The sequence below is a fragment of the Styela clava genome, chromosome 14, assembly GCF_964204865.1.
Source record: "Styela clava chromosome 14, kaStyClav1.hap1.2, whole genome shotgun sequence".
Lineage (NCBI taxonomy): Eukaryota > Metazoa > Chordata > Ascidiacea > Stolidobranchia > Styelidae > Styela > Styela clava.
This window is the reverse complement of record NC_135263.1, coordinates 11,977,896-12,003,449: the sequence shown is the minus strand read 5'-3', so window position 1 is coordinate 12,003,449 and position 25,554 is coordinate 11,977,896. Positions and strand designations below refer to the sequence as shown.

General features: G+C 33.4%; 1 protein-coding gene across 1 annotated transcript; it reads right to left on the bottom strand.

Moving 5' to 3' along the window:
* Positions 1-15,647: 15,647 nt before the first annotated feature.
* Positions 15,648-24,855, bottom strand: LOC120340656 (testin-like). Its single transcript, XM_039408971.2, has 11 exons — positions 24,615-24,855; positions 22,971-23,056; positions 22,561-22,739; positions 22,057-22,099; positions 21,436-21,703; positions 20,940-21,047; positions 20,003-20,131; positions 19,324-19,554; positions 18,644-18,859; positions 17,546-17,725; positions 15,648-16,939 (listed from the first exon to the last, which is right to left on the bottom strand). The coding sequence occupies exons 1-11, from the start codon at positions 24,648-24,650 to the stop codon at positions 16,763-16,765; spliced, it is 1,653 nt and encodes a 550-aa protein (XP_039264905.2). The 5' UTR covers positions 24,651-24,855; the 3' UTR covers positions 15,648-16,762.
* Positions 24,856-25,554: the final 699 nt, after the last annotated feature.

Here is a 25,554-nt window from a genome sequence, read left to right as displayed (position 1 = left end):
ACAACATAATGCTTAATCTAATTATTGCCCTAAGGTTTCATTCTAACTTTTAGCATGCCATAAACTATTACATATTTACCCAAATAAACTATGCAAAGGCCAGACTCTCATTTATTCATTCCAAAGTAATTGAAAGCATGCCGAGATTGTAAATATGAAGAAAGACATATCTTGCTGCAAATAGATCTATATACTTTGCTCTCATGTTTTTTAAAAAATGCGACATTTAAGTTACGACACCACATAACCGCTGCTATTGGCTTTTTATGTCTCGCTGAACGATTGAATATTCTACACATGTTCGGCCAGCTATAATTTTGTACAGTGTTCAAAAAAATGTTATTTAATTGCGGAATTTGCTTTTTCTGTGGAAACCCACTGGGGAATTAATTTCGATTTTCACTTTTCATTTGGCGTTTGTTAAATGTAGAAAAATAAATAAAAAGGGACGACAAATTTTGGGAATTCACTTCTTGCAGGACGCACAAATCAATACATTAATCACAACCGAAAACATTATTATAAGATAATAAATACAGATACCAGATGAGCTATTTCAATCTTGCAGTTGCTAGAAACGAGATTGTACGTTGTAAACATAATTTTCTCACATTTAGTTCCCACAGATGCCAAATGTAATTATCGGTGTCAGTTCACCTTCATTTTGAAATCTCATGCGAATTGCTTAAATCAAGTTACACTGAAGTAGAAGGATGAGAATTGGAGACGAACTTGAATCTTGGTTGTTTCTAGTAAATGGAAGTTTTCTTTAAAAAATCCAACCCTCATGCTCAACGGAACAGAGTAAGTCGATCTCTGGAGTTTGAATATAATTATTTATTCCTTTACTGGGCTTTGCATAATAGCATAAACTGGCCACGTCGGGTACTAAATTAATAGTTTGAAAATTCGATTCAAAAACAGCTCTGAAGAAGACAATTATCTACACCGCCAATTTTATTTATTCATGTCTCTCGTTGATCATTTTTCAGTTTTAGTAAGAATTCATATACAATCACATTAATGAAGCACACCCACCAGATACGGGCCATATGTAATTGGTGATAAATAAAATGATGCACTGATTAAGATTTTGATCATATACAATAAAAGCAAAAAGTACTCACTAGAAGTCAAATCGGGAAGTTATATTTACAATTTGTTTGTCTCATACGTCAAGAAGTGTCTGAGAATTTTTGTATCACAAAAATATACATTTCCGATATGATCAATTCAAACCTCAAAGTATTGCGAAAATGAAAAATAAAACGTTTACGTAAGTATTTGTATACAATTTGTAATGATACTAATGTATGTCAGGTTTTTATGATATCCCTTATTGTTTGCTTATCGGCAACTAGTTTAAATCACGGATGTTGTTCTTGTACAACTTACTAGACAGAGACAAATATATCGGATTGATTTCTCAACATTTAGCATGAGTATTTCATGTTGTCTGACATTTATACATCGGAAAGAAATAAACTGAACATACTACACGCATGATGATGATCATAATCTAGTGATTATGATATTTATTTATGAGTATATGTAAAATGATTTCATATTACGATTCATCCAACATTTGTTACAAAAATGGATATATGTTTCAAGTAGCCGATCAAATGCCTGCTATAAAGAAATCTATTGTGCATATAAAATGATACAACTATTCAATGATTATTTCAGAGAACCTCCTCGAGATTTTAGGTTCTGAAACGTTTAATTTCAATTCTGTTGCTAGTAAGTCTTTAAAAAATCGATAGACCATAGATATACTTCAATATCCGTATACTTATCTGAACAATTCAATATTAAAAAATTTTGGTTCATATTTTTTTCCATTTCAAATAATCTAAATTAATTTTATAGACAGATAAATCATAATATCTGTAATAGCAAAAAATTTTTGGCAAATTTTACTGGCACTGATTATCTGTGCTCATGAAATGCGGCTTTATTTTGGCTCGAGTTAAATTCTCTAAACATTCCTACACGTTCAATGTCATTTTCAAGTTTGTATGTACAAACCTGAACACGTTTCATACCAAAATTAAAATATATATTACATTTTCAAATACATAACCACAAGCAACGGATCGTACAATAATTACAGTTGGGCGAAGTTGGCAAAAACATCTGTTAAGCCATTCTGGGTTCATTCAACCCGTGTTGAAATTGAATTAAAGTACTTAGGAATTTTAAAAGCTGTAAAGTCAACTAGCTGGAGTATTACATTCGGACGAAGAGATCTTTGCAGCAAACAGGTATATTTTAGATTCACATTCCACAAAAACCGTCTGTTTATTTCGAAAACAAGATTACATCATGAAATTTTTTAATTAAACAATGCACAGAAGAGTTCTAACAGTAACATTAGTGATATGTGAGTGACAAGCAACCAGTTCTAAAAGCCATTTTTCATTTTTACAATGAGACAGCAAAAAATATTGCTTGGCATCAGCTACTCAAGTCGATGAAGTCAAATTTCATTGGGTTTCAAATCATCTCTTGGTCAATTCCTGGTTATAATATTACTCAGACCGACAGATCATCGAACCAAACCAAAGTGGTCGCATAACTGCCATATTTTGTAGTGCATTTGAAATAATTTATCATACATACATGACAAGGCGAAACGATATATCTTAATCGAAGTAAGTCAACTAATCACCATAAAACATATATAATCAAACATTTTAACAAGAAAACGTGATTTTTGTTCAGTTTGGAATAAAACTTTGTCATTGCGAAGCGCAACAACGCGGATGATTGATTAATGGAATTTATTATGTTATCTCATTGCGCAATCCGTTGAACTTTCTATGAAATGTGAATAAAACATGGAAAAACCATCCTAAATAATCACAAAAAATCTAAAAAAAAAATATATGCTTTAAGATAATTGATATGGATGAACTCAGTTACGACTAAGAGTAATTTTAAATATGTTTCTCGAAGTAATTTATGAGAAGTTTCATCTTCACCTATGATTCCCATATTCGAGTACTAAAATTCCCTGCTCATAATTTTAAACTTACAACCTTACGACACCAGCCTTACAACAGTCTTTCACAGAACAATACCCTATATAAAGCGTATAATGTGGTACACTTTGCCCGACTTTCTCTCGTCATTTTCTTACGTCGCTCGAGCGCAAGTGGGTACTTGAAACTGTCAACTTGAACCAATATAATTTATCAATAGTTTGTTAATTTTGTTTCCAGGTTAACATTTTTTGTTGTTACTATATACTAATATACTTTACTTTGTCAACTAAACATCTAAAATATCCTGTTTCTGTGCAGAAAGATGGGGCATAGTTACATAATAATTCATTGAAAAAATATCAAGTTTTTTACAGTTTGCGTTCAAATCTAATGCGATTGAATTTGAACATTGGCAGGTCATCCATTAAATTGTAACCACTAACAAAATTATTCGCAAAACTGATTTATAATCAAATTTTTATAAGCCAATTTACTTGCACAAACTTCAGCTTAGGATTGAATAACCCCTGAGTATGGAATATTATACATATATATCCATTTAAGAGTTATATCGAAGTATAGTCATCGTGGAATAATTTATATTTCAAAACGACACTGCATGATACAGACAAAAAATTGTCGTTACACGGGTACAAAAATCGACAAGATAAACTTGCGCTCCGCTTATACACAGTACGGTACAATACTCGAAATTTACCGATCCAAACCTACCTACTTCTAACCACCCACTTTTATATCGACCGTCTGGCTTCAAAATTTACTCATTGAACTGCTGATATAGTAAAGAACTAACTTTTCATAAAAATGTTGAAAGATACTTCGATACCTTCAATGTACCCTTTTAGGAAACACATGCTATGCTAAATGCCCTATCTTAGATGGTACTGATGAGTTTTCTAGTAACTTGTCGTCTTCAGATTTTTAAAATCAGTAGCGCTTCAGCATATAACGAACACAAAAGGACTGAAACATGTCCTTGTTTCATGCCTGAATAATAATAACTTAGAGCACAAATCACTGCTAACATATAGGTCACGAGGTTTTGTCAGTCATCACTTCTTAACTGGTGAATTTCCAAAATCCTATTTAGCATTTATATTCATACTTACTCTGATACACCTTGAATAAAGGTGCCGACATATTCACCACGCTCTCGCATTTAAACAAAGCAACTAAAACCTTTGAGAATCCAAAACGAAAAGAATATGCGATGTCACACAATGTGAAAACGAGATCAGGTTTCGAAAAAGAGGCACCTATGACGTAAGCATTGCATATTTCGTTCAACTCGATCGAAAAAGTCTTAATTTCAATAGAAAATGACAGGAAAAATTTTATTGTTGTCATTGCAATTTGCATATTGTTATTAGAGACAAAATACACCTTGGTCATATTTCATTACGTGTCGCAGCTACGTTTCAAAAATATTTAGTGTCGTTAAAAATAAATGAATTTATAATATTTCATTTGGTGAAAAACAACCCAATTATGTCTGTTTCAATCACGGCAAAGCGCGGGGTTATACTTTGGGTAGCTAACCTCCCGTTAATTGATTTTTTTATTCTTGAACTACCGGTAAAGTTTTTACGTCAATCAATAACCCATGAGATCCTAGCAAAACGTTCGACTGCCATCTGGATTGGCGATATTCTTAGAAAGCCCTTGAGAATACACGACGCTTTAACGTGTATCGAAAGAGCTCGGAAAGTGAGTTGACCCACTACACGCCCCTCATTTATGCTGTTCGCGTCCACTCATACGAGCTTAGGTTACTTGAGAGGTACCTTTAACATTGTCCACTCGGTAATGGGGACAGGCCATGATTAAAAACATTGAATTAGGTTTCATGGAATTGCGCTACGAAGTTGCTGAGAAATTATTCACTCGACCAGACCAATAAACCCATAAATGTATAGTGGGGAAATAACTTCAAAACTAGTTTGAAGCAATGACGACATTAAATCTTCTATCATATTGCCATTGCATCTGCATAAAAGCAAAAACTAATAAGATCTATCTTTTATTTTCGGGGACCTAACGTATACGTGACTTTTTCTTTACGAACCAATCTATACCAAAATTTCGTCTCAACCTAAAGTTACCTCATATATTGCCAACCTAACAAATTTAATTCTAATCATGAATTTGCTACGAGAACAAAATATTAAAATATGTAAATCAGTAGTGTTCGATACACACCGAGATGTCAAACAGCTATATAAATACATTGTAAACCTAATATTGAAATAAATACATTTGGATTGCTCATTAGTTGTTGATATGCATATATACTTATATAGAAGACTACATTAGGGTGCAATCCACCCAAAAATTTACAAGTTATTAGAACCAAATTAATATTTTAGATCGGAGTAATGAATATGTTCCAAATACATTGGCGCGGTCAAGTGGTAGTTGACTTAAAACGTCTTTCTGCTCAAACTTTTTACACACAATATTTTTTCTTCCAATATTAAACTTCTTTACAGATACATTCATTGACTCATCATTATGACAACTGTGATCTATATACTAAATTTGGCATACTTAATGTCTGAAGAAGTTACATTATCGGCGAATATGATCAATGTATAGATGCTAACCTATTTATATTTATTGTAAAATCAATAAGTTCATTTGTTAAATTGAATATTTGTATTTCATCAGCATGAACAAGAATTTTTTTAATTTATACTTTGTATAATTCTGTGTCTTGTTTTAATACCTCTATAAAAAATAGTGATTTTGTCTGATTTCAAGATTTTATAAATGATATTTAGATCTTGATATCGTGAAAATTCATGTTATATATTTGTTCGTGACAAACTATTGATAAACATATATACCGTTCATTGTTCCTACTATACAACCACAAGGGCACCCGTATAAATATAACGGATCCAAAGTCAAAGCCAAGTAAAACAAACCATTGTTACATACTCAACGATAAATTTCCTTTATCTTCGATCTATTTACATGGATTCGTTCACGTTAGGAAAATACACTTCTGACTAGACACGATATTTCTATGTCACACACATGAGACTATTTGAATACTATTTTAAAGAAATAGTATTAAAATAAAATAGAATATTCTGAAATATATAGAAAATAATTGTAATGAAATTTTCCTTTAAAAGCAGAATAGCGATGTAGTTTCTCGTGTGAATGAGTTATAACTTATGGATATTCTGGCTATTCCTCTTATCCTGAAATTTAAAAATAACGTTCTAATTGAAGTTTAATCTGTCGTTATAGATAATTTTCTTATTAGGTCAAATATTTTTTTTACAAAAGATACACCGCTGACTCTTTTACGTATTCCAATATTTATGTTCACCTGTTTCAGTTAGCTTCAAAGCATCCTCTACACTCTACAGTACACTACAGTTTACATACCTGAACGATCTCTGTTAAACTATTTAATTAAATCTATTTTTTCTCTATGAAATCCATAAGGAATCTTTTCGTTTGGGAAGAGCAGAAAATACCCGAATCCCGAAACGAAAACCTTGCGCACAAAAACGCGTTGATTATTTTTTTTATGTCAGATTGTCAATACCCAAGGGAAGCAAGACATTTAATGCGTATTAAATTTGTCTCCGAGTAGATGTACCTAGGATGCACACGTTAGCCTTGATCTTACTCCATTATTCGTATCTTATATGTTTTTATGGGTTTTTCAAAAATTGCCACGAAACACTATATGCTTTCATGCCTATTTTGCATGACGGCACTCTATTTGAAGTTGAATTTTGCATTTTGTCAACAAAAATGTATGGAATATTATCAAATCAATGATATATAACTGCATTGGCTCTTGGATCACTTTAGAATTCGTGTGCGAATTCGTACACCAGTGTACTGTTTCAACCTTTGAGATAATGCTCATAATCTGTAATTCGGGAAATCATTTTCCGCAAGCTCTAAGCTAAAGTATCCAGAAATGAAAATAGCCATACCTTTAATTGAGATAATACATCCTCCCAAGAGACGACGTGACGTCAATTGGGAGGCGGTCTACCTACAGCGAGGATTTGCACTATACATTTTGCATTAATTCGTAAAACCTTCCAAATAGAAAAAGATGGGGCGTTAAAAAGGCGTAGCAAATAATTAAATTAGGCAAATTTACATTTGCAACGAAAGTACATATTGCGTTCTGTTACGGATATGTCAAATCCGCCACTTCGATTCAATGGGCAAGTTTTGTAAGGTTTTTATACAAACTTTTTATACAATGATAAATGGGCTGCTATGTGAGTACTATCACATGATTCAACTTTTTCTATTTCAAAATCCTTCATCAACCATATCAATATGGTTTCAATATCTTTCAAACAGTGCTGTTATATACCTGTTTGATTCTCTAAAGTACTTTTGTTACTAAAATATTCACTTCGGTCGTCTTTCTTGTCAGTAACTATAACTAACTAGTCGCAAATCTAACCATGGCTGAATTAAAAATGCCAACCAAATAGCCACTCGTGACGTATGAAGCACGGTGACTTTATATGCGTTTTTAGAGATAAAACCTGAATTTTATTACCAAATTTCTCGATTATACCATATGCTCATTTATCTCATACCAGTAGTATTGCAATCATTTATCCACACAGGCAGCAGTGATTCCGAATGTGATTAAAAACAATCGTGATCGATGGACGATAATTGGATAATGCTTCAGTGCTTATACATACATGCTATTCCACTCAGAAAGACTATTGGAAAAACTGTAAATTATGGTAATCTTTTATTTGCTAATTATTTCTTTAACTTTTCCATTTGGTTACAAGCGAAGTACACTTCATAGCTTCGCAAATTTGATGGCAAAAATTTGATGGATAATTGTCATTTTTGATAAATCTGGTTAGCTTGCTATTATAATACAGGAAAATCAAAGTGGTTTTGCTTGATAATACTCATAGTATAGCATACCTGTTTTTATCTAAATATAAAACAAGCAATTCTTCAAGCACTTTAGACATAAAGCTCTATATTTTGTTTGCTTACTTGACACTTGAGCAAGACCAGGAAATAGTTTCATGCCAAATTCATTTGATGCTTTTTCTTTTACAATTCTGTAATTTGATAGTGACACATTCTTGTTTATTCTTGCATGAAATGTAAACAAAGATCCTCCATCATTCCTACAAAGGTCAACGTTTCTGTATACTTTATACATTTTGCATATTTATGTGATATTTTCCAAGGTCAAAAAGGTTAAGATATTTTAATCTATTTTTATTTTCAATTTATTTTGTGTCAATCATATTTTTATTTTTTACTCGTACCTTTAGTAAATCATTCCTACAGTAAATCTCCATTCAAACCGTGTTCACGCAAAAAACCTTAAAAAAAAAATAAAAGAAACACAAGCTTATATGAATAGTATACAAAATAATTTCCAGTAAATTTTCTTGATTTTATATTACCATGCTCCAAAATATACCCGTATGCTGTATCACGATTGCAGCAGGCAAGAATTTTTCTTGCCACGTCAGAGGTGGGAAGATATATAAATATATATTCCAGAAAGTTCCGAAACTGTAAGATATACACCGAGATATACACATATGCGACTTACAAATCGATACACTCCAACTATATTTTGCCGTATATTTAGTAGGGGTGAACACGAGGCAAAAAATTTCCACATCTTGAACCAGTTAAACAATGCTTCGAATATTCTCATGTTGTCATGTTTGTATCAGTGTTATCTGAAGAAAACATAGCGATTTGAATACCATGTACATTTCTATTGATCGAATATTAAGACTGACATAGTATGTTATGCAGATGTGGATATACTCTCCTACAAATTATTTCTCCATCGTCTTTGCAGAACAGATATAGTCACAGATCATCAAACATGATTAACAGTACTTTCACTTCGAATGCTTATTTTAAATTTTGTGTCTTAGTCGAAACTCATTCTATTGACTGAACCCTACCCGAACACGGAATAATCAAAAAATACCTGAATACGGCTAAGTCTTGAAGTCGATTAGAAAATCTCGACCGAGTCTCAAATCTAAGTCAAGTTACTGATCATGAGATGAGACAAATAAATAGTATTTGGTTATGGAAATTTGCTACTTCAAATTCTGCTTACTTCGTTAGTATTACTAGTTACAAGTTATTAATTAATATTGACTTATTAAGCATTTCATACATAAATTCACTTTATAAAACATTAATGATCTTGCTTGATTTTACTGATCATATTTCTGTTTGCTTAGCTGCGCTTCAAACAGTCGTATATAAAGTGTGCATCTTTCGCCCCACGTATATATGATGCTAATAAAGACTAAGAATCCGAAATACTTGGTTTGATTTCGAACGTCTCCGTGTTATGAAGATAATTTTTTGCTTAAAATAATCGAAGCTAAAGAAAAACCAATGATAATTGGATTTTGCTTTCGTTATTGTGCTATCCTTGGTGTGATAAACATTTCTCCTCTTAATAATATGGTTTTATTTCATTATACGGTTGCGTCTGCTTTATGCTGAGTGCAAACCACATAACGCAAATACATACACTTCAAAATTTATTACAATTTTCTTTAATTTCACAGTTACTCATTTACTAACAATACACTCCTGTTTCTGGGGATTTCACACTCTCATGTAAGTGAAAATAAAAAATGAAAATTTTTATCTGGGTCACTGTCAATTTTTTGTTAATTTTATGCTTTCAGTGTAACTAATTTGATTGTACGAGACAAAGGTCGAGACGAAATTCTCGATGCATAAAATGGGATCAAGTATTTGTTTTCGAATAAACGTTCAAAATGTTTTTGAATTGTCTTCAAGTGCCAAGTGATGTAATATACGCAGTAGCAATTTTTTCCAGCCCGCAGAACAGAGACTTCTTATATCAATTTATTTTCACTTCTAGGCGAACAGCTTCTGAGAATAAGCCTATAAACCGGATAGTGATTCTCGTGGGATTATGAGAATCGAATGTGAGATGAAATTCAATTTTGTGCTTTGTTATTTTGCAAAAAGATTGCAATCCTGTCTAGATTGTAACTGTTTTGACTATAAAACTTTTAAGGTCAGATTGTTAAGCGATTGGTTAATAACGGAATGCTGAGATTTGAACGTTACTATAAATTAATCTCTAATAAGTGATTGATTCTGAGGTAGCTTTCAGGTATTTCACATATTTTCTTCAAACCAAGCAACCAATTGAATTTGAACTAGAAGTAACTATAGATAGAAATATTGGAATATTCTTCTCTTTATAGCTCACTCTTATTTCAATAAAATGATAATTTTAATGTGAAGTCTGTCAAGGGCTCAATGAAATTTTTCGTCCACAAAGCGAATAAAAATTCTACAATTTTTGCACTTAAATTTAAAAAAAAAATATGATGTAATTTAAGCCTGAGATTATTTTCAAAGCAATAATTTCACCAGTTGATCGTTTTACAATTCACACAGACAGCTGTATCCAAAATAAAATCAAAAGTTTAATACTGGGAATTGAAACAGCTGTAAAGTAAATTCGATAAGTAGTTTTTTACATAAAATAGCTTAACAGCAATTCGACCAACAAAATTATACGCAAGAATTTTCCTTTGGGAAAACTACGGAAGAACCTAAACAATAATCTGTTATTATATATACGAAATTATCAAGGAAAACGACAAATAAATGATTTCCTTGACAGACAAAGACAACATAAACTACTTTTTAATTTGGTATACTGTTATCAAAAAGCACTATGCTCTCATTTATGCGCTGAAATGATGTACTTCAACTCTGTCTGATACTTATTAACCCTAATGGATTATTAATGAGGTAAAACAAACAAGTCCAACGATCTTCACAATGTTCGAAAACAGCCTGTTAATAGTATCTTACGGTACACTTTCAGGAATCTGATTTTTTCTACTCGTATATACCCTGAATGTTTAGGTTTGGAAACTAATCGTCCGTTATTAGACATTCCTTATGAATTTCTCATATCCAAATCTTATTTGATTTTTCACATTTCAAAATGAATCTTGGAAAAAGCACTGACCAGTATATGAACCACATACAGAACAGCACCGAATACTTTGTTACTACCAAAGGCAAAAGGTAACCATGGAGACCTGTAGTTAGTCATTCAATTTAGGATTTCGGAACCAGAATCCAAACCCGCTTAACACTGTTTTCTAATTATTTTAAGATTAGATGCCTACAGCTCTTTTATCTTCATCTATCTTTCTAATACTACAATATTCTCAATGGTGCTTTCACAACAATAACATAAATCAACTTCAATACATGATATCAAACCACACTTCATTATAGCACAGTTTCAACCTTATATCGAAAAGTTCTTGACAAAACACCTCAAACCATTAGCACAAAAGGAATCCAAATTCGTGGCTCTTGTTATCTTAAACGGCCGTGTATTTCAAGGCGTTTCATTGCTTTTTCCAAATGGATATTTTAAACTAAATTCACTCGTAGTAAACACTCACTCTTTATGACAGATTTAATTTCAATGAATGTTTACCTCAACGTGTTTTTGTCCAGTATTACACTAAAAAATGTCACAAAATTCACTTTTATTTCATAGTCTTTCACTCGCGATCACAATTTGATATAAAATAAAACATGAATAATAAATATCGCATCCCAAATTTGGCCAAGAGTTTTCATTGTATATAGACAGATAGATAGTAATATAATGAATTGCAAAATTTTAAATATTTGTTTATTTTTTCCAAAGCATTGATGTTTGAAATTGCGGAACATCATACTCATGTTTGCTAATCATAATCCCCGTCTGAATAATCGAGTATTTACAGGCTTCTGGTCCACAACTGATCCATGTTAGGCTTGAGGGAAACTAAACTAAACGTTGTCAATATTAATGTAATGTTTAACGACTACGTTTTAGTCAAATAGCAAACAAACAACGACATAAAAACAACAGATATAATTTGGTATTTGTCACCAAATTAGACATTTTAATTGCATTGTAGAAATCAAGCTGAAACAAGTATATTTTGTGTCTAATGTAAATATTTTTTACCACAATCTTATGCGTTTTGACCTGCTGCTTTTATATAGGCCATAAACGGACAGCGACATAATGTACATTCACTTTGCGACCCGCTCCTGACTGTCTCCGATTGTGTATTATTTTTTCAAGTGGTTGTGGAAATCATATACCGTCTGTAACGTATACAACAGCATACTCGAAATAAATCAAAACAACATACCAAAATGGTTAATAATGACGTCAAGAAAGGTCTCGAGAGTTCAAATGTTCAGGCAGACATATTAATGAAATGATTTATTATTCCTGATCAAAATATATTCATATATCACCCTTCCATATACTCAATAAAAAATTTTACATCTCTATACCCCTAACATAATTTATATCAATTCAGAATAGGTAATGAGTACTCTCAAAAATATATTTGAGTGTGTCATAATATTGGTCAAAAACGAACAATTTCAAAATATATAAATCTAAAGATGTTAAATTTTAGAAATTAATTTTTCTTGTTTGTACGGAATTTATGCTTTTAATTTAACTGTCACTTTGTGACAAACGTTATGATGTGAGCACTTGATTATAATTTGTCCACTTTTGGCCTTTAATAAAGTATCCTTCGCTAAGACACAACCCATATGACGTGAAAACAAAATAAACCTAAATTTCACCTATTTCGAACACGGGACAGAATTCTGAAGTAATATTATAGGCGATTAGGAGTGTTTCCGCCCAAAATACTTTTGATTAAAAATAGTTGATGTAATGAAATTTGACCTCATTCGTGATGTCAAATTTTGAAGTATTTACCCTTAAATATGTACGAAAACGAATGGTTTCTGAAATCAGTTGAAATAAATAATTTACTTTTATCTAAAACTCGATGCCATCAATAACGACTTGCTTATTCAGACTAAACAACCAAGACAATATTAACATATCAGACTACCTGCAGGTAATGGGTCAAATGAAAGAATCTTATAGTTGTTGAACTAAAACCAGCAACTGTATTATTCATGGCCGCAACAAGTAATAAGTGCCCATCCTATACCAGGTTCATTGTGCATCAAAGTTCCTTTCTATCTATTTCGCGTTTGCATAATCTCTGCATGTCTCTTTCATGTTGTATTCCCTGACTAAATCATAACGCATTATAACTAAACTTCTCCAATCCATTAGCAAGGGCGGAGTCATTTTCGCTTTGATATGATATAGTATACGATGCCCTTGGCCAGTGTCGTCGTGTTGATGTAGGTTTATTTATATACATTCGTTGGCAATTATGCCGTTGTGCAAATAAACTTTTTCAGAGCGACAACGTTTTTAATTTCGGTAGGATGAAGTTATATATGGCTCAGTCTAAAAATATACACACGTTATTGTTAGTCAAGCATAAAACTTGAATAATGATACAGTATGCTTTAAACATGGCCTGCTCACGGTTAAAGCGTTGATCAGCTAAACGATTCTCAAGTTACAAATTTTTGCGGTTATGAGGGGCTTGGGAAAGTGCTTTTGGATTTGAATTCTTGTGTTTGCGGGCTCGACGTCTCCATGAAGCAAACGAAAGGAATCTATAGGTAAACAAAACTCTGGTAAGTAAACTTTTTTCATCTACATTTGAGTAATATGCGCCACAGTCATATTGATTATGGAAAGTACGGTGCTGGGAACTGAGGTTCTAGTAAATAGCCATTTATCAGATTTTTTGTCTGGCGCACTACGACTTCTAATATACAACTTGACTGAATTTGGGGTAGTATGTCTCAGTCTCTCAGACAGTATGTCTCTGAATGAGTAAGTATGTGCACAAAGATTTAACGATACGATACTAACTATTCCAAGCAAAGCAAACGGTTTCTGGCTTAGACTTGATAATAAAATGTATGTACATCTAACAAAATTTCTCACAGTGACCCTCTCCATTCAGTTTTGCTTGAGCAAGTTTGTTTGATCCACTCAATGTTTAATCTGTCGCCCCGAAGTTAGTTGATGACGCACGACTGAAGTAATTGTAAAGTAAAGTAAATTATCATGTTGTTATAGTAAATAAGTGGATATTGTCCCACCCTTTAACCTACACATTACGTTTGCTGTTCGTACTTTAAATATACAGATCTGAAATTTCGACAACACGCTTTAAAAACTGGTATGATGTAGTGTAGATATATGTGTGTTTGCAAATAATGTATGGTATATTGCATTGATGGGTAAGTTAATTAAACAAGTGCCAATATAAAGTTGTCATGGCTATTTGTGACAAAGACTATTTATTTTTCCCTCGCTTGCTTTTACAACCATTTTCACGAGATTTCAACTACTATACCCAAACTCTTACTTTATCCCTTTTACCATGCCTCGTTTCGGTTAGTCGCTAAAAAAATATTTATTTGAATTTGTATAATTAATAAGGTGGAAATCATTATTTTCCTATTTTCAAATGCTCAAACTGTAAAAATAAATTGACGATATCAAGTCATCTTGGTCAAGCTCGATTGCAACAGGATCCTAAAATACCTCGTACGTTTGTGGCTGGAGATGGTATCAATCCCAGAAGTCTGGGTGTTTTTTATATCCTTGTTGAAAAAACGTTTAGATTAACGCTACTAATAAAACGGCGTGTATATGGCAACCGCGTTCGATGAAGAAGAACAGATTCGAATGTTTTTCGAATGCTTGTCCGATATACTATTGTGAGTAATCGATGCAGTAATGAATAGGATTTTCATACTTGTTCCAACGAAAGATAAGACCGCTTGATCACATGAGACACTTTGACTTCTCGTCAGATTTTCTAGTACCTATCTATCTCTGTGCCCATGCACATTGGCATCCGTAAACGGCACCCAGGATATTTGCACCCGCATACCTTTGCATCCACAGATTTTTTTAGCCCCTGAATATAGATTGTACTCGCGGACATTTGTGGGCGCATATCTCCAAGTATGCGAATGTACATAGGTGAAAACGTCCTCAGGTGCAAAAAAAACGTGGGAGCAAATTTCCTTGCATGTCGATGGCCGTGGGTGCAAATATACCTGAGTGCAAATGTACATGGATGCAAAGTTCATTGGTGCGAGTGTCTATGGGTGAAAGTATGAATGGGCAAAAATGTACATGGGTGCAAACGTCCATGGGAACAAATGAACGTGGGTGCAAATGTCCAAGGATGCAATTTATATATTGGTGCAGACGACAATGGGTGCAAAAGCATGCAGATGCAAATGTCCTGGGTGCAATTCACGGGAGCAATTGTGTTGTAACCACATCGGTTATAAGACTCTTCATTCATTTAATGGTTCCATATGCATGGGTCATATGGTCCGCGCCACTTCTGTAAAGTTGTTTAGGTGTTAACATTTGTTTGACATTTAGATAGTCGCTTTTATAGCAACAGAATATATGGGCAAAATACTTTCCTGTCCAGAATTATTTTTCTGATCTAGCAAAGCTGCGCTGTGTAAAATTGATCGATATGTCTTGGTGTCTGTCCGACATTTTCTTATTAATGATGCAGTAAGTAGCTCTTCCATGGCCGACAGAAAAATCGTTTTGGTCGTTTGATAAAATCACTCAGTATGGGCCTGCAAAATCTAATCTCAGCGTAATGGATGACATCTACAAAAGTCTTCATAATAAGAACAAATATCTTTTATTAGTGAATATGAACCCCAAAAATGGCTTCGGAATTGATTCAAGTAATAAAATAATACGTCAGCATTTGTTATGTATTTTACAATGGCAACAAACTACTAAAAAAGCAATGTTGATTATAATAAGCCTTTTGAAAAATTTGAATTGTTTTCAACATAAAAGCATAGACATAATGAAATTGTATATTCTTTTTAAAATATAAGATCGAATCAAATCGCAAAATGCAGCCATCAACGATAAAACATTGTTTAATAATAATTATATAAATCTCCAATTGATTACTGTGTGCAGCTATAGCAATGCGCAAATATATGGCCACGAATGTTCAATGTCGATACCAACATGCTTGTTCCGTGAGCAATCGATAGACAGAATCGCTAGTCGGAAAACTAAATTGTGAAAATCAGAAAAACAGGGGGTAAACAAAAGCCCCATAGACCAGAAAAAATGGAAATGATTTAAACTGAGTAACCTTCCTTCTTTAAATGCTTAAGATTTTAAATTGATTAGTCCAATAGTTGGTGAGAAAGCAGTTTTCATTTTCTGTTGAAAAACTATCAAATTTGCTGAGACGATCGATCTTGTTTATAGACAAAATACTTTCTTAGTCAACACATTGGAATGGTTTAAAATCGATTCTTTATGAATGTTTGTGAAATAGATCACAGGTTATTTTATACATGCGCCAATCTTTTTTGAAAAATTGAATGTCGTTCGGGATGAAATAAAGAGCTATGGCAGTGCTGCAGTGCATCCTAGTTGCATCACCAAGTGATATATAATAGAATATAATAATACAAAAAAATTATATAAAAACATTCGACAAAATTTCTCCTCTGTGGGTCAGATCGCAAGAACTGTTTAAAATATATGCAATTAACTGGTATGTGTGCGTTATTCAAAACGCTTGCAATTTGAAATTCTTCGCAAAGATGCTGCTTGTTTATCATTGCTAAACATTATTTTATGTTCTGTTCTCTCATGTCCAAGCATAATCTTGAGATAACTATATAAACTTGGTTTTGTACAGTTGTTCATGAACTATCTTCCATCCATCAAAAAGTTCGATGTGATAAAAAGATCGATCGATTTATTGTGGAGGAAGTTTCTCTTTCTTGCACTTGCTTGAGCAGAATACCATATCTCCTTTCGGAATGCAAGGTTTGCCTACAAGTGATTGACTGCAATTTGAGCATCTAAAACATTCCGGTAACGCGTGCCAATGATGTTCTTGAAATGTCACCCATTCGATATTTGGAGCAATGACCTGGAATGTGAATGAAGGCATTAAATATTAATTTGTGTATTTCTTTTATGAATATTGCATTTGAAATACAATTATTCCTTTAATCTCAGTAATATTTCAAATGTAGGAATTAATATCTAGTCAAAAATGCATAGCATGTACCAGAAGAGTGGATTCGAAAAAAAACTTTTCACATGAGTAAATAACACCCATATCTCATATTTATCCCGAGTGTAAAAGCCAACGTGATCGCTAACTCATACCGCTTCACTCGATTATCAATTAAGGCCTTGATATAGTACCGTATGGGATCATATAGTGAGTTTATTTCTATGCATGTAAATGAGTAGCAGCGCAGGTCATCCTATACGATGCCCAGGGATCAAACATTGCTTTTCGTGTATGATTATGCTTTATGACCTTCAAATATGTACACATTAAACTATCGTCTGCATCTCGTTCTGGCATTTTTATGACCATTTTTATGAAAGAACGTGAAACAAAGAACAAATTTCGTCACACTACCCACAGGTATACTACTAATATTATTGCATTTTCAGTAGTTTTAATAGTATCATCGTGTTAAGTTAGTATTCATATAAAAACGAAATTGTCCAATGAACTTACATTTTTGCATGTAGCACATCTATGGGCAAATTCTTTTTCATAGCATGGAATGCAAACTGGTTGGTTGTCATGGGGAACGTAATTCTTTCCACCTAATGGCTGATCACATTGCCAACAACAGAAATGCTTGAGATGCCAATAACAATCTTCAGCTTGAGTGTACTCTGGTGCAAATATCAACTGAAATAAAAAGTAAACTAAGTTTTGTTTTACGCAGAAACTATGATGATTCGGTAAATAAAGTCGGTAAATAAATTTGATGCCCAACAGGGTTAAAAGCAGTTACACTTAGCAAAGCTCAGTGGTGTATGTTCAGTGTCAGACATTTACAGAAATTCCGTGGTATGCAACCCTGCAGGTTATGGGTTTTAAATATTAACTATTGGCGAGCAGCAAACTTGACGGAGCATACTGATTCAACTTAAAATCATCTTGTTTGTATAAAAATTTGAATACTAGATGAGAATAGATAACAAAAAAGCATTGATGATCTTGTGGGCCCACCAGATATTTAAGGTATTGGGATTCGTATTGATTGATCTCGAATAAGTTTTTGAGCAAATGACACCATATCCATATCAACGTTCCAATTGAAATTTTAATTTAATAATTTACTTTTTCTCGTTGCTAATTCAAGTTAAATTCTTACAACCAGTAAATAAATGAAAACAAATTAGAACACCGAAAATACGAGAAAAAATGAAAATTATACAGTTTTACTGGGGAAGGGAAGTCGCGGTGAACCAAATCAGATTATCGAGCAACGAAACCACTTTGGCCTATATTCAACCACGAATTTAATCTACGTAATATTTCCCAATTTACCCAATACAATATATATTGAAGGAATACATATAATAAGATCAATTTGAATAAAGAACTTTCAAATCGTTTACGTTAAAATATCTACTAAAACGGCCCAACTAATAAAATCAAAAAATTGTTTCCCAAACAATTTCGAACAGCCAATTCTAAAACCACAAAAACTTTTTCAAAGCATAAAAATATTTTTGGTTCAAGCAAAAATATGATTACATGAGATTTATCAACTAAAGTACTATTTTACAAGTCAGTGAATGTTACTAAAGTACAATTTACCTCATCACAAGCAGCGCATCTCGGTTTATGAAGTTCGCAGTAATGTCTTCCGCAGTATATTTTGTCTTCTTGATAAAAATAAATCAGATCGACTAGAAGTTCTTTGCATTCAGAACACACAAAGCATTGTGGATGCCATACTTTATTCGGCCCCGCTCTTTCGGCTAATACCATGACGTCTCCTACCTTTATTCCTTGATTACAATGGGTACAACTCTGTAACGAAGTTATTAAAATCTGGCGTTAATAACACTAGTATTGAGGCAGATCAAACAAACTCTGGGCAATCGGTTAGTTAAACATACAGAATTATACGGAGAAATAAAAAACAGAATTACTTACTTCCGTATGTCCAAGATCACAATAAGTTAAATGGTCGAATTTGGTCATATTTGAGCATTGGAATTTTTTCGTAGTATAATATAGCTAAAGTCATACTTGTCGTAAGAATGACACCTTATACAACTATATTATTGTGAAATTATAGTTAATTTGACGTTATTTTTTACCAAAATCTTTTCTAACTTTTAGTATCACTCATCTTTTATGTGTTTCTAGTTGTTTTATCAGATAACGGATATTACGATTTGGTAAAAGCAGCTCTTCATCAACATCTTGCGGTTATCTACATTGCGCGCTTTCATATTTTGACATTAACGATGTAGTAGTAATAAATATACCTTTATTTTTCCAGATCCATCCACATTACCAACTCCCAATGCCTTTTCCCTGTATTGCGTTACAAACACATCCATTTCTTGTTTCTCTTGAGAGGTGAGATCATGACAAGCACTTGGTTCTTGATCGTGAGGAGGAAGTTGCCTCATCAATTGCTTACGTCTGTATTGTCCTCCTTCCGTTCCTTTAATTGGCTGTTTCTCTTTGGGCAAAGATTCTATAAATTGTTTCGCCTATGAAGTATAAAAGTACGAGGGTTAGGGGATATTCTATCTTCCATGAGGTAGAAATGAATTTGGCCGTGGCTACACAACGATCCATTACAGAATTTAACTGTCTAATTTGGGTATGTTTTGTTACGGTATAGTATAGTGCAGGGGTGGGCAACCCCTGGCACGCGTGCCATACTTGCCCACCCCTGGTATAGTGAATATCGTCTTACATCTGGTTTCATATCTGTTTTGGTTGGCGAATAAAACTAAATATATAAACATCAATTCAAGAGTGTATGAGCGCATCAGACAAATACGAGACATAAAGTTAATAAAAAATATTTTGATTTTATAGTGACAAACAAATCTAAATACTGAGGCCTCTGTGTCAACAATGAACCCCAACAAATAATGTGGGTCATATAGACTGATATATTTCGTTGTCCCAGATTAATAAGTTGATACTCACCAGTTTCGAATCTTTTACTGGTGGTTGCCATTCGTATGTAATTCCACCACTTTTCTCGCCATCAGAGGATGAAGAAGATGAAGATGAATCTCTTCGATCAGTAGGAGGAACTGGAGGAGGAATCTCTTTCTAAAAAAAAAAAAAAATTGATAGAATTTTGTAGTAAAACTCAGATAACAAGACTTATAATGTTAGATGGTGACGAGACTGGTTATAAAACTGGCATACTCGACCTAAAATGCTGTTGTCTGATGATAATTCTATATTATTGTGCAGGGCATGTGTCAGAGTCCTTTTTAGAAGCAATAAACAAACAATTTGAACTATTTTCAATGTTGTAGATATTCGATGGATAGAAAGAGTAATAAATTTTAAAAAAAAATGTAATTAATCAAAATCAAACATACGCTGGGTTGATTAATAAATTTTTTACTCATTTTAATACACTGGGGGGAATTAATTCTACTCACAGATAATATTTTGCTCTTGCATTCCCAAACTAATATAAATGTTGAAGATTCCAAACAATAAACTTAGCTGAATATATATCATTAATTTTGAAATATTGTTTTTGTTTACTACTTAAAAATATAGTAGTAAAGAATAATTTGACCCAATGTATCATAATGTGGTCAAAAATAGCATCAGCAATTAGTAGTTAAATTAGTTAGTAGCTCAATTCTGTTTCACACTGAAGGTTCTGTTGAAATTTTCATGTTCGATGCCTTTTGTAGCACGACGTACTCGCATCCCGAACGTTGAGCTACCGTTTGGGCAACCAATTGTAAAGTCGTGATTTATCTGCCGTTTATTAGCACCATACAATTATATAAATAATAATAATCTGATCGTATCTCATCGTTTTCCCACTTCCCGCGCGGGATATAGGACTATGTGAAATTCTATGCGATCGAATTCAAAAATAAAAATTTCTCACTTGTGTTGTGGTTGTTACTGACACTGAAGATGTGTATGTTTGTCTTGTTGGTTCCTGTACTTTTATGTCATATTCTTGCGGCATTGGAGGAACCGGGGGTGATGTACTCTGAAAATCAAATATTTTAATTTTGACAATTTTTCAGTTAGAATCAAAGTGGATCCCTAACGAAACCATATATAGCGAGTTCGAATAATCAGTCGATACATTTCAAGACATCAAAAATTTAAATTAGTAATTAATAATGGCGTACACTGTACAGGGATGAGATTTCATCGACGGAGTACATTTATAACAAACTATATTACAGCATGTCCGGTTTGGACGCTTCGATATGTGGGTCTTTCAGGTAATAAAACGCCTTCCTACTTTTATATTACCCATAAAATCGTAATATAAATCGAGGAAAATGCCCGGAATAAATCATAAAGTCCTCTTGGAGATTCCCACATCTTAAACGCCAATTATTTTTCTCGTTGTTGTTATTCAAACCCACCTGTTCATATGACTGCATGTCCGGTGGTGGAGGTGGTAAATCTGGGCTTGCAAGTTCAGCTGGTGGTGGAGGCATAGGAGGGGCTTCACTCGTGTTGTTTTGAGGTGGAGGAGGAGCGGGAAACGAGGGATCGAGAGTAGCCCCACCGAAATCGAGCTGATGCTGCTTCCCCCCAATGTCCACTGTTACTTTGAGTGGTTGTTGGCTCATTGTTCCTATTGTCTCAACATTTCGTACTGGAGGGGGCGGAGCGGGGTCTGAATAATTGCTAAATGAAAACAAGAGAATCTTCGATAAGCAAACAATTTCCTTCAAGTTAATTAAAACATAAGAAAATTCAAAAGTTTTTTACGTTAAAGCTTTATGTGAATAGATTGTGTTCTCAAGTAGGAGGTTCCAACAATATTTTTCTATAGTATCATTGGTTGTTTAAAAATATAATGTCCCGCTTTGATGATTTCAATTTTCAATGCCAGAAGATTCTATATATGTAATAGTATGCATTCAAAATATTGATGGAATGAGTTACCTTGTAGTTAAAATTACTTGTGCAGTTTAATACAGATTAGTTTAGTTAGATAATTGTAACACGTTGCAACATAAATTCAAGAGAATACTTACTTTGTAACCGTAACATGGCCATTGACTGGTGTTTTGGATTTATCTGAAACATACAGAAGAATGTACGTTATTAAATTTTTTATTTGATATATATTAGTGTATTAAATTTGAATACTCGGTACAGCAAAATATTTAAGAATGGCAAAAACTATTGCAGTACTATTTCATATGAAAGTTTATCCGAAACAATGGCACTTACAACATTGTCAAGATCTTATAAAATACTGCGCTATCAGATAATAGACAGCATTGGAGAAGAAAACGAATACTAATTATTCAGATTAATATACAGATGAATCATATTCATTCACTAATTCTTGTCTGTCCGATATGCCAAGTGTTTCCAATATCAAGTTTAAAATCTCTTTCCACAGTAATACTAGTATAGTATCACTGTGGAATCACAAATGGCATCTTAATCTTACGGAGTGAAATTGTTTTACACAACAGTCTGAAATCGCTTGGAGTCGACATTCATTCATAAGGCATTTTAGTAAAATGTACCTGGAGACGAATATTTAGGTTTTGTGGGTGACTCTCTCTTGACTGGAACCGTATTTGTTTCTGTGCTTAGGCCTTGATCATGCATCAATAATTTTCCGATATTTTCGATTCCTCTGCTTGAAACTTCTTCTTGGACTGCATGATCTTCTTGCTTGCATTTACAATTACGGCAAATTTTTCTGAAGAAAATCGTTTAATAATTCCGTTTTTGTGGAATTTTTCAGGAAAAAGCGACTGGCAAGTACGAGCGATGGCTTGGATTACGCACATCGGCTCATTGAATCTTCTGTCCAGAATTTGATATAAATTACCGTACTTTCGAGTTTCGACCCTGTCGGTGCTTAAATCTCGAGGTAAAATCTGGCATCAGGTTCGAAAACAAAATAGCCTCTATCATTTATACAACTAACCTCCAGAAATGTAAGTCCAATCCCGGGCATTTATTTCCGCATTTTAGACACGGCGCTCCCGCTCCAACTTCGTGCGTCAACACTTTCTATAAAAGGAAAACATGCATGTAAACACAAAAAGATTACTATGGAAATGTCCCATTCGTTTCGTGGATTGAACATATTCTTTACAATGACTATGGCGATTTACTTTAATTCCTTATTATGAATCAAGCTTATTTTAAGGCTAATGAACACATGTATACTGCCGGAGAAGTCTAGGACTCATGGGAAGTAAAGAAAACAGTAAGAGATGTTAATAACAAGATAACATTTAATAACATTTTTGTAATTACAAATTTTAGTAATATTGTTATTTTTTATGGCAAATTTTACCATATCAATTTCTAATACTCGATTAACATCTTGTTTCGACAAATAAACTGAGATAAATGGCATGCTCCCAAAAATTTTTTTTTTAACTAGATTAACAGTTATTATCGAGATTAAAATTCATGCTGTATGTACGATCGATGCCCGATACACGTTGATTTTCTGCGTATTAGGAAGCGATTGGCGTTTCTGATACCAACTTTAAAAAATTTACGAGATTCAATTGTGGTGATTGTCAAGAAACCTGTTCACACATAATTTTCGATACCAGATGATGGGCAACACTAAAGCTTGTCAGATACCAGCAATATTGTGGCGTGCAAAATATTAAGATATCCGTGGATGATTTATATACCGATTTATAATTGAAAGGCTTTGTATGTTACTGAGCTTAGTGTCATTTGACTTATTTTTAAATCATTCATTTGGTACAAAAGAATCTAATCGAAATATTGTATTCTGAATATTGAAAATATCGTACCCGTTAGTAAGGGTAATAATAGCGTCAATTTTTTAATTTAATTTGACTCTCATTTATGTATGACGTAATTTTTATCGACACAGCTGACTTACGGAGCGTTACACGTCAATGCTTATTCCGTTAATTTGTACCTTATATGGAGTGACGGAGTTTTAAGTCGACGGCAAACAAAATCGGGACACTTTCGTATACTTAGTGATCAAAACTACAGAAGATTTGATACGCCCCCGTGGGAAATCAGAGATAACACTCCTACGATGTGTATTGTTATAACGGTAACAACTGTGACGTGTTATATATTTGACAAATGTCGAAACATTCCACTTGGAGACATTGAACTTAGATTTGGAAAACAACTATGTATATCAATTAACAGCAGAGAAAACGACAGTTAATTCCAACATTTCAGAGTGGACAAAATTGTATTCCATTGCTAACGTATATTAACCTAGTAATAGCAAACCAAACGATCGAACTGAATAATCTATCTATTCTAATTGTAGAATCTATTTTGATATATTATGTGAATGAATGATAGATTCTCATAGTTTTAAACGTAAAATATCCATCCATCCATCCAGTCCAGCAAATAATTTCGCGATAACCAAACATGTGGTCAAAAGTTTGCGAATCCAATATATGTAGTGAATAACACTTATGGCAATTCCAACAAATGTACGGGTTCGAGGTCGAACATACACCATAAACATAAATACAGTATGTACCAGGTATATGAAACAGTATATAACGTTCGGGGAAAGGGGAAAAATATTTGCATTCTTAGTTCTTACCTCCGTTATTCCGGATACGACTTCAATCTCTGTCATTTTGCGGGTTTTTTACTTTACTTTTTCGGGCGAGGTCCGTGCAGTGTACCTTCGTACCTTCTTTATGCGGGAAATATTCCAAATTTAGGCCCTATGGTGCGGGCACTTGATGTGGTACTATCCACTCGCTCAAGTATGTACTAAAGCTATTATTGTCACCACAATTGGATGAAAATATTTTTGCTATTCTGAAAAATGTAAAATATAAAACTAAAGCGACGTGGTTAATGGCGGTAAACCTGAACTACTTTCAATCGTTCCATGTCAAGATTTGACATCCATTCATTTTTGGAGTGGATTTCTTAACCAAAAGCCACGGAGCTTACACTTTTAAAGCTAAACGGTTGACGAAATACGTCCATTCATGATTTGATTAGTTCAATTTGTTTTAAGTTAACCTCAAATGTTGTAACAAACAGAATGGACTTTCTAGTCTATTACAATTCCAACTTTCTATGAAAGCTAATTCTGTAAAGCCATCTCAGTTGAAATATTTTTTTGTAGAATCTCAAATTTCGCTGTAATGATTCGCCTCAACAGATATCGGTGAATCCCAAGACGAACCTTACAATGTCAGTACTCAGTTCTGGCTTACTTGATGTACATTTAACCAGAAGTAAAGAGTAAAAACTAGGACTTTCAAGCGATTCGTTTCAGTTGGCGGAAATGTCCCTACGCGATACGAGTACTCTATTTGCTGAATAAACAATACGCATTTCGACTTCTTGCGACATTTTAGCATGAAACAATAATATGCCGGTACTTATGTCGTTGACTAAACCAGCGGGGTAGACAGACATTAAATAGGTGGACTGATGAACAATTCTCCTTACTCGACTTTCAAATTTGTCATCAAAAATTCCATTTAATAAAAGGATACCGCGGTAAATAGCACCCAAATTGT

Excerpts from the sequence above, each read along its gene's own strand:
- LOC120340656 (XM_039408971.2), bottom strand. The coding sequence starts at position 24,650 with ATGACAGAGATTGAAGTCGTATCCGGAATAACGGAG. Across the intron at positions 23,057-24,614 it reads TCGTATCCGGAATAACGGAG|AAAGTGTTGACGCACGAAGT; the intron begins GTAAGAACTAAG and ends TTCCTTTTATAG. Across the intron at positions 17,726-18,643 it reads GATGCGCTGCTTGTGATGAG|TTGATATTTGCACCAGAGTA; the intron begins GTAAATTGTACT and ends TTTTTATTTCAG.